The sequence below is a fragment of the Monoraphidium neglectum genome (genome assembly GCF_000611645.1).
Source record: "Monoraphidium neglectum strain SAG 48.87 unplaced genomic scaffold scaffold02038, whole genome shotgun sequence".
NCBI lineage: Eukaryota > Viridiplantae > Chlorophyta > Chlorophyceae > Sphaeropleales > Selenastraceae > Monoraphidium > Monoraphidium neglectum.
Window position 1 is genome coordinate 1 of NW_014011590.1, and position 10,060 is coordinate 10,060.

The 10,060-nt window shown below is 64.7% G+C and overlaps 2 protein-coding genes across 2 annotated transcripts in view; one reads left to right on the forward strand and one right to left on the reverse strand.

The window, feature by feature from the left end:
• Nucleotides 1–4,009: 4,009 nt before the first annotated feature.
• On the reverse strand, nt 4,010–8,337 carry MNEG_9718 (peptidyl-prolyl cis-trans isomerase B (cyclophilin B); the record flags this gene model as incomplete). Its single annotated transcript, XM_014041809.1, has 8 exons — nt 4,010–4,138; nt 4,470–4,562; nt 4,806–4,889; nt 5,066–5,090; nt 5,409–5,493; nt 5,712–5,806; nt 7,233–7,697; nt 7,841–8,337. 8 exons carry the CDS (start codon nt 8,335–8,337, stop codon nt 4,010–4,012), a joined length of 1,473 nt encoding a protein of 490 aa, XP_013897263.1.
• A 1,392-nt stretch (nt 8,338–9,729) lies between these two features.
• MNEG_9719 (hypothetical protein) overlaps nt 9,730–10,060 on the forward strand; it is a gene marked incomplete at both ends in the record, with an annotated part of 698 nt that continues 367 nt past the window's right edge. Inside the window, one exon of the mRNA XM_014041810.1 lies at nt 9,730–9,887. Coding sequence (XP_013897264.1) covers nt 9,730–9,887 — 158 coding nt within the window. The remainder of the gene's footprint in view (nt 9,888–10,060) is intronic.

Genomic DNA, 10,060 nt, shown 5'->3' on the forward strand with positions numbered 1-10,060 from the left:
ACTCCGACAGGCGCAGCTGCAGCCGCTTCACGGCCTGCGTGCGCGTGAGGTACTGCGCCGCATTGCCAGACTTTCCCTGCGGGGGGGAGGAGGGGCGGTGGCGGGCGAGGGGGGTTGGGGTGCTGCGAGCAGCTGCGGCGACTTCGTCGATGCTGCCTGTTGCTTCATGTAACTTCACAATTTGCACGAGCGCCGGCCGCCGAGCAAGCACAGCGACGGAGGCAGCATCAAGAACAGCGCCGCCTGCTGCCGCCGCTCAGGGGCGGCGGCGGCCGTCATACCAACTCAGTAGACCGCGCATAGCCATGTGCATCAGGTAGATTTCCCCAAAATTCATCTACTCAAAGAAGCGCGCGGGCGCTCTCTCGCTCACATCCGGGACCGCACTCTTTGTCAGGCCTGGCGAGCTCGCTACACCTCAAGCTAGCATACATTAGCACGCAGCTTCCTTCTTACCTTTTTCAGTTTTCTCCCCATGGCGTCCTCGCCGCCGACGGGGCACGGTCCGCGATCTAATAATACCCGTCAAGCGGAGTACAGGCACGCGGTGTGACGACCTGATATAATTTTTCAATTGGACCTTCATCACTCGCGCCAAGTCAAGGATGCGTGGGCCAAACCACATCGCGTCGCTGCTGGCCGTCACCCGACACCGCCGCTTGTCCAAGACAATGTTCCTGCTACCACTGCTCATGCAAGGGCCCCAGGCGCCAAGTACAAGTCAAGGCGTGCCTTGTGCCTTGACCCATGTCAAGCCCAACCACGCCACTGCGCGACGGCCAGGCAAGGCAGGGCATGCGGAGCTGGCAACTCGCAAAAATCTGCTGGCTCGCCAGCAGGATGCGTGAAGGCTGCAGTCAGTGCAGCTTGCAAGCAGCAGCTGAAACTCAAAGCTGTGGGGGCCGCGATGACGATACTTGGAATTAGGACCACGCACCCGTGGCCACGAGGCTTGAACCTGCGCAGGTAGTGGGCGGGCTGGCGTACAGCAGCTGTGTGAATCCTTCAGCGACATCGCCCCCCTTGGCCATGAGAGCGGTGCTGCCGAGGTGTAATCAACACAACAGAGCCCCCAGACACGAGTGCTCCTCAGAGGAGCCTGAGTCAGGCAGCCCGTGAATAATCTTATAGCATTAGAAACAGGCAGCTGCTGCATGAAGCTATTCAAGGCACCCGGACCTCGCCCTGCGGATGCACAAAGCCCGCATCTTTCCCCTGGGACATTGCGCTGTCACTAGAACCTCAGCTCACGGCACACAACAGCAGCAGCACCACCGGCATGGCAGCCCGTCCCTGCGCTCGCCGTGCATGGCGTTCCGCGCGGCTCCAGCAGCCTGCATGCTCTACGCAAGCGTGCAGCACGCCCGGCCCCAAGCCTTGCCTCGGAGGCGGGGGCCTCACAACACAACCAGGGCATCACCCGCCACCTCGTCATCGCCGCCGCACTCACCAGGCTCCCTCTCCTGCCGTGCTTCAGCGAGCGGCGTGGCGCCGGATCTGAACACGGCGGTGGCAGCGCTGGGGCTGGGGTCAGTGGCCACAGAGCCGTGGGGGCCGCCCACGAGCCTGGCGAGCCTGACGGTGTCATCATTCTGGGTGGGTAAGGGCAGCAGGCTTCATGAAACGACGTCACGAATCCTCTCGAGGGGAGTGTGCAGGGGAGCAGCCCCTTGGCGGTCTTGCACCTGAGGGCCAGGGGAAAACTTTGGATGGGAGCGGCTGTAAACCCGCGGTGCTGTCCTCAACTGGACCGTATTTTGAGCTATGCGCGTACCGTACTCATCAAGCACCAGCCGCTTGACCACACTTGCACAGGACTCCTCTCTGCTCAAGAGGAGGGCCGTCTCATTTGTTCCGCTTTGGCTCTCGCGTTGTCGCCACGACTCCCACCATCTGCGGCCCAAAGGCCCTGGCCGGTCCTACACTCTCTCAGACCCACACACCCACACCTGCTTCACTAGAACGCACCCCGCAAACCTCCCCTCGCCAGCGGCCTCCTAGCCAAACCGTGACTCACCAAGCATGCAGCCCGCCACGCGCGTGTCCTTAAGAAGCACTCACACGGCAATGCTGATCGTTCTAACGGGGCTGGGCTCATCGTCCTGCCGGGCATCTGCCTGATTCATTAATGAGAGGAGAGGAGGGCAGTCCACAGACTTCCGCACATGGCGGGGGGAGGGGGGGCTGGATCCAGTGTTTACTGCCGCCCGCGTGTGCGTGCACCGAAGAGGCACAGAGTCCCCAGAGGCCAGGCAGGCCAAGGGCGGAGGGCCACGGCAAGCTGACGTCTGATGTGAAATCAACGCTTTTGTGTGCCGCTGACTACAATGTGTGCCAAGTATCCTGCCACATTCAACGTGCTGGGCTTTGAACCCACCAACGCCGGTTGACAGCTTGCCTGCGCCGCGTTGATGAGACGGCGGCGCGGGCACGGCCATTTGCCCCCAGACGGGGCCCCCATGCAGGGAAGCCCCCGTTTGCGCCGGCCGCCGGGTCAGCTGCTGCCCGCTGCTCCTACGCGGTAAGACTCCAAGTGCCCGGCCCGAAACCGCGAACACCGGGCCTCTACTCCTTCCGGAGGCCGCAGTCATCGGAAACACACGTGGATGGTCCAGAGGCAACCCTCATTTCCCATGCCACACATGTTGCAGCGTCCCCCGGGCATCGGGTGGGGGTTTGCCAAGCCCCGGCCCGCGGACCCGGGATCATCAACCCGAGACTCAGGCCAGCAGCCCGCATCTGGTTCGCACGCAAGCATAGGCAAACGCCGGGGCAGATGCCCGGCTAGAGCCTCGACCCGTACTTTGCAGGTATCTTCTTTGCAAGCAACAAGTGCACCAAGAGCAGCGCGCAGTGTCCCCGCATGCAGGACGGGCGCTGCAGCGCTACGCGACCTACTGCATGGAGCCGATCCTACGCTATGGGGTGGGGCGATGTGGCAAGCCACACGAAGAACGCGTGCACAGTGGATACAATCATTGCATGTGCTTACCTAAGGCACAGCGCTGATTCGGCTAGCTACTAAAAATTATGTAAAAAAGAAACCGATCAGGGGAAGGTGCCATCACAGCGTTGGCTTACCAAAAAGTCGCTTGAGGGTTTTTATGTACCGTACCCGTAGGCAATAGGTTTGGCGGCCCACTCGCACTGGTCCACTGGGCGATGCTTCGATTGACGGTCGATCAACTTCGCCATCTACACATGTTTTGTCACAGGTTAATTGTTTTATATCGATATCCTGCGTCAACGTTCCTGGAAGGCTGCTGGGCTGGAAAATGCGGGGGCACTGGTTGGGAAGGTAGCCAGCAGGTAGCCAGCAGCGAGGAGGACGCAGCCAGCCATTCTGACAAAACTTGACGATGTGAATTCACGGTATACTTTGTTTTGAATTCGCCCCGCAGGCCAGTCACATGTTAGTTCAGCAGCGGCTGCCAATGACCGTAGCGCCTTGCTTTGCTGGGGTAGCAGGCGCCCAGGGACCCGTCTGCACTGGCTCGGCCGTTGCGGGTTGGAGTGCGTAGCTGCAGTGAGAGGCAGGCAGGTTGTCTTTCCGCAGCCCCGGCGTGGGGCCAGACCACAGCCCTGCGCAGGACCTTGGTGTTTGAGGTTCACCCAGAGCGCTCGGGGCCAACTGTCGCCCGCCGATTACCAGTCTTTGGCTGGGTATCAGACTAGCTTGGACTGAGCCTGGACTGCCATCGGCCGCCAGCTTACAGCAAGACAACAGGGCAGCAGGAAGGGCAGCTCGTAAGGTTTTGGCATGGGGCGTAGTATGGCGCGACACGAGCCTCCGGTGTGACTGCGTGATGAGGCCGAGCAACCAGACTGACGACCCGAGGATCCTGATCCCTCCACCGCAGGCATCATCAATGCTCGCTGCTCTGAGTGCGTAGAAGCCTTCTGAGTCTGAATGGCTCCGCGGCTGATTCGACACGTTTACAATTCGCTGATGGCACAAAGCACAACAAACTAAGCAAGGACACACCACCCCAGGCGGTGCGCGCCCGCCTCACAGCACGCCGCAGTCCTGGACGACGACGGGCGTGATGGGGCGGTCGCCGCGGCCGGTCTTGGTGGCGCTGAGGGTGTCCACCACCTCCCTGCCCTCCAGCACCTTGCCAAACACCACGTGACGGCCCTGTGAGAGGGCCGTGAGCACGAGGATGCATGCATGGCTGAGAATGTGTGTCTGCATGGCTGTGTGTAATCATGATTGTGTGTGTATATTTGTGTGCGTATTTGTGACTGTATGTGTTCGTGTGTACGCGCGAGCATACGCGCACGCAGCAGCTCCGTGAGCTCAGCCACAAGCGGAGATGTAAGCGACACCTGCGATTGTGCACGACCCCCCGAGAGGTGAAAGACAACCGGATGTGCGCGACGTTTGCAAGTTGACCGCTTCGGGCCATTTTCAACAATATGTTTGCCTGAGTGCAGCAGGCGGCTGGTATTAATTCGAGGGCGCGCACCGACAGCCAGGGGGTGTCCACGGTGGTGATGAAGAACTGGGAGCCGTTAGTGTTGGGGCCCGCGTTGGCCATGGCCAGAACGTACGGCTCGAACTGAAGGGATGGGGGTGGGGGTGCGCGAATGGGTGTGCAGGTGTCTGTGGAAGGGGCGTGAGCATGGGCAGCAGGCAGTGCCAGTGCAACTGCTGTCCGGTGGCCGTCGGCCGCTGCATAGCGCCTTGCACACGGTGGCTGGGAATGTGATTAAAGCTTGCCCACCACCTACCTACTCCCACCCGTTGTCGCAACACAGCACATGAGCTTTCATGAAAACCGCGATCTCAGGCATGCGCGCACCTTGTTCTCAAAGTTCTCGTCCCCGAAGCGGCGGCCGTAGATGCTGTACCCGCCACGCCCGTCACCCCGCTCAAAGTCGCCGCCCTGGCAGGAGTGGCAGGTGAGCGGACACGTCAAGGCAACCAGGTTGAAGGCAACGGGAGTGTCCCGCAGGCTAGGCTTATCATGAAGCAGCTCATGAGACCCGGGCAGGCTTTGGAGGCGAGTTGGTGCAGCAAGGTGGACCGCGCAAACCCTGTGATGTACCACCCCTGCCCCACCTGGCACATGAAGTTGGGGATGATGCTGCAGGGGGGATGGGGGCGGGGTGGGGGTGGAGCAAGGGAGACGGACTGTGGGGAGGCAAAGACTGATGACACGCCCCGGGCAAACGCAGATAGTGGTGGCTCCAGGCGCACCAAACCGCATGAGGGTGCGCCAAGTGGCACACATTGCCGATCCTGCCTTGCTGCGCGTCGTGCTCCAAGGTCTCCCCTTTCCCTTTCCCCCTCGTTCTTGGGCTGGCAGGGCCTTGACCAGGCCGGACCCATTGCTGGCTGACCCCTCCCCCAGCGCACAGCCCCTGAAAACATTGCAGCTCCTCGCAAACAACCGAGCCCCCACCGGTGGAAGATGGAGCCCTTGTAGCCAAAGCCCTTCTCCCCAGTGGCCAGCGCCGCAAAGTTGGCAGACGTCTTGGGGGTGTTGTCTGGCAGGGCGGAGGGTGACCACAGCAAGTCGAGGGGTTCGAGGTGAAGACGCGCCGCACCCAAGTGCCCCACGCTCCGCAGGGGCGTGCTGCTGCGGGCTTTCAACAGCCCTCGCACTTCAACCTGGGCTCCTTGCCCTTTGCGTCACGCCGGCCCGTGCGACGACCCAAACAGCTGTCATCAGGGGGGCGCCCTGATTGACGGCCGGCGCGCGCACCGTAGAGCCCCAGCACGACGCGGCCCAGGCTCTGGTCGCCCTGCACCAAGTCGAAGAACACCTTCTGGGACACGACCGGCTCGGACGCCAGGGCGCTGACAAGGAAATGCAAAGGTTGGGTTGCGGTGAGAAGTGTGAGTGCGTGCGTGCGTGCCGTTGTGTGTGGTTGTGTGTGTGTGTGTGTGTGCACACGCGCGCACGTATGTGTGTGTGAGCGTGCGCGTGCGTGTGTGTGTGTGTGTTTGTGTGGGTGGGTGCGTGTCTGTAGCTGTACGCGTGCACGTGCGCACGTGTAAGTCTGTCAGTGGGTGTCACATGCGGGATTGCTGCTTGATGCTCTTGCCACTGGTCAAGAATTATGCATGCCAAGCGCGATCCGATCAGGGAGCCACGGGCACCAGGGCACTGCCGTATCGTGCTTGTGGTCACCTGCCAGAAAGCATCAGCGAGCCGGCTGCCGCCGCGAGCCCGAGCATCGTGCCACGCTTGGCCACCACAGGGGCTGGGGCGCCCGCCGCCTCCCCCGGCAACTGACACCCATTGGTCTGCTGGGTTGCCCGGACCACCACACGCGCGATCCTGTTGCACGGAGCCGGGACGGTCAAGCTCGCGCGCTGGCCAGTGGTCGCGTTGATCTTGCTGCCGTGGATCTGCATTTTGTAGTGCTTTGCAATTTGTTGTGGTGTTGAAACCTTCGACTCAGATGCGTCTCCACTGCTCGTGAATGGCGCTCATCAGAGTTTACTTCGTGGCGGCGTTGGGATTGCCTTGTCACCGGGTGCCTGTCTCGACTGCGGATGCTGGGCTGTGCCGCCCTCCGGCCCTGGTTCAACAGGCGGCCGCAGCCCCCAGAGCCGCTGGCCTGCTCCTTCTCTCAGGTCTAATACCTCCAGCTGCTGCCGCCATGCATCTGCTGCTCGGCCGCTGCGTCCGCCGCCGCCCACCCCTCCAGCATCCCTGCGCCGCCGCGCCCACTCCCAAAGCGGGGCCAGCTCGTCCGCCGCGATGGCGTAGCTCCACCGCGGCAGCGTCGCGCCGCGGTGATGGCGTGTGTTGGACGTCACGAGCCCCAGCAGCCGCCCGCGGCAGTCGACGAGCGCGCCTCCGCTCGCGCCGGCATGCACTGCCGCCGTCACGACCAGCATGCTAGCTCTCCCCGCGCCCCCACCGCCTTGCGCCGCGGCGGGGGGCGGCAGCCGCACGCAGCGCCCCAGGCTGCCGCGCGTGATTGACGGCGACCAGCCCAGCCGCGGCGCGAACAGCCCGTGGCCGAGGACAAACACGCAGCGCCCCTGCGCGCAGCACTCCCCGCCATGCGCGAGCCGCATTGGCGTAGGTTGCGCCGCCGCAGGGCCCGCGCCCGCTGCCGCGGGCACGACCACCCCATGCGGGCCATGCTGCGGCGTCTGCAACAGCTGCAGCACCGCGACATCCAGGTAACCCCTGAAACGGCGCAGCAAGACAGCCGGAAGCCACGCGCCGCCGGCGCCGCCCCCACCGCCGCCGCCAACGCGCACCCACACGGACGCGGACGCCGGGCCGCCCGCACCCTTGCCGCCGCCGCCGCCGCTGCCGCGGCGGCCGCTGCTCCCGCTGCTGCCGTCGCTGCTGGTGGCGTCTTCTGGCAGCAAATGTGCATTGGTAAGGACCAGACCGTTGGGCAGAGCCACACCTGTCGCCCAGCTGCCAGCCACCCGGATCAGCACCACGCCCGCCAGGCAGCTGCTCGGCAGCCCCTGGCATGTCCCGCAGCTGCCGCCGGCGTTGAGGCACTGCTGCAGCGAAAGGAGCGGCGGCTGGCCGCCCTGCCGCTGCCCCTGCTGCTCATGGGCGGGCAGGGCCTGCTGCTGCCAGCGCAGGTGCTGTTCCAGGGCGCGTGCGGCCAGCGGCAGCAGCTGGCGCGCCGCAAACGCCACCAGCACCTCACAGTGCTGCGCCGCCGTCGAAAGCGGGGGCGCCAACACGCCAAGCAGGCTGCCGCAGGACCTGCGCGCGAGAGATAGCGGGCGGTGAGATCATGGCGGCGCCCACCCCTGCTACTTCAATACGGCTTGCATACACACGCATGAGAGCGCGGAGCGCGGACCGGCGCGCAGGAGAGCCTTCTGCTGCAGGCTGCCGCGCCTCACTCGCAGGTCAGGGGCGCGCCCTCCATCCCGGGGTAGCAGTGGGCGTCCACCAGAAACAGGCTGCCGCCGCCGCCGCCGCCGCCGCCGCCGTCGCCGTCGGCGGCCCCGCTGCCGGCGCCGCTGCTGCTGCTGGGTGCGCCCCGTGCGGGTGGCAGCATGTTGGACACGCAGCCGGCCACCACGGTGCCGCTAAAGTGGTAGGGGGCTAAGCAGCCAAAGGGCGAGCCGGTCGCGAGGAGCGGCTGGCCGGGCGCGAGCGAGCCACAGCAGCAGGCGGGCTGAAACGCAGCCGACGGCTGCCCCTGCTGCTGCTGCTGCTGCTGCTGCTGCTGCTGCTGCTGCTGCTGCTGCTGCTGCTGCTGGTGCTGCAATACAGCGCCCGGCGCTGCCACTTCCAGCAGCGCCCACGTGGCCAGGAGCTCGGCTCCGTCTCCTTCCGCCTGCTCAAGGGATCGCAGGATGTCAAACGCACGCCACAGCTGGTCAAACGATGCCATGTGAGGCGATATCCCGCCACAGCATAGCACCACCTCAACAGCAACCTAGTGCCTCTGGCCCCAGAGGCGAGGTAAGGTGCTCAGCACCCCCAAGAGCTTGCATGTCTGTGTGCTTGAGGCGGCATGCGTCCAAGCATTCAGCACGGGGTCGGCATCTGTCTGCTCACCCCCTGGGCCTGATCCAGCCACCACCCCACTTTCCAGGACGGCCCGCCGCCTTCGTTGAGATCCCGCAGCGTCCGCCGCGCCTGCGCCAGCGCCTGGCGGCACTGCAGCGTGCACAGCAGGCGCGCCGGCAGGCGGGCCGCCTCGCGAGGGCCGCGGCGCGCGGCCGCAGACGGGGCCGCCGGCCCCAAGAGGGTCACGTGCAGCGTCGTTCCCGGTGCAAGGTCATCTGCCGTGGCGGCGGCCAGCCGTGTGCGTGCGGCGGGCAGGAAGAACGGCAGCAGCAACGATGCGGGTGCAAGGACCCAGAGGCGCGACGGCGCCCCAGAAGCGTCGCCTCGCCCATTATTGGGCACGGCATCGGCAAAAAGCACCAGGCCGCTGCAGGAGAGGGTAACAGCGCTGCCTTTGGACGCCGAGAAGGCAGCCCGAGCTGCTTTGAAGCCTCCAGTGTCGGCGCCAGTGGCAGCGACGATGCAATGCGAGGGCGTCGTGACTGAGGGCGGCCTGTCGTCAGTGCCGGCGCTGTGAGGCCCGGCGCAGCTGGGCGACATATGAAACGCAAGCGATAGGGTTGCGATTACGCGCAGATGGGCGCTTTGTTGTTTTCTGGGGCAGCGGGTAGTGAGATCAATGTTTAGTCCCTTAGAAGTTTCAGAACGCTTGTACGGTATACAGCAGGTGTTGTCACTGATCGACTATGGTTTCGAACATGCAGCGAGCTTTACATACAGGGCCGTTGCCACCTCAACGTGATCCCGCCTGCTCAGCACGACACGCTTAAAATTGAGAAGCAGCGTAGTGTGAGCTTTGATCTTACTGGTGCGTCTCAGGAGGCGGAGTGGAGGGCGCAGCAGTCAGGGCACAGGTCGCCCTGCATGGCTCGCGCCCCCTGCCTCCCCACCCAGCTGCCTGCATGTACGCGACGGCTGTCAGCAAGGCGCAATAGGCACACGAATACCGACGTGCACCGATCATGGGCTGCGCGACGCGAACGACGAGTCCCGTGAGGGTCGCTTGCCTGACACGCAGGGCACGCGTGCGTGGCGTCATTGCCCCCGCCCCTCGCAGGCGGCAGAGAAGCTCACGCAGGGAGTGCAGTGAGCCCTTCTTATCTCAGCGCCGGCGCGTTCCCCTGCTCAGCTCCAAAGGCGGCGTCAGACGCGCCGCACACCCCGCTCGAGGCGCGCCCCCGCAGCTGCGGCAGCGGCGACAGCGGCAGCGGCGATGGCGGGCCAGTTCCAGGCGTCGCGCTTCAAGGTGCGGCTGGAGAGCGATGACGGCGAGCAGCGCGTGACGGTGGTCGTCGGCATGGACGGCCTGAAGATCATGAACGAGGCCGGGTCGATGACTAAGCGCTCCTTGGACCTCAAGCACATCAGCAGGTGTGCATGGAAAGGGGTGTGTGTCAGTCGCTGTTGCACGCGTGCGAGGGCGTGGGATGGCACGGCTGCGACGCGCCAGGCTCCCCGGCCGCGCCGCCGCATGCGATTCGCGCGCGCTGCGCCGCAGCGCCCCGCCGCGGCCGGCCCGTGCCGGCTGGCACCCTTTTCCTGCC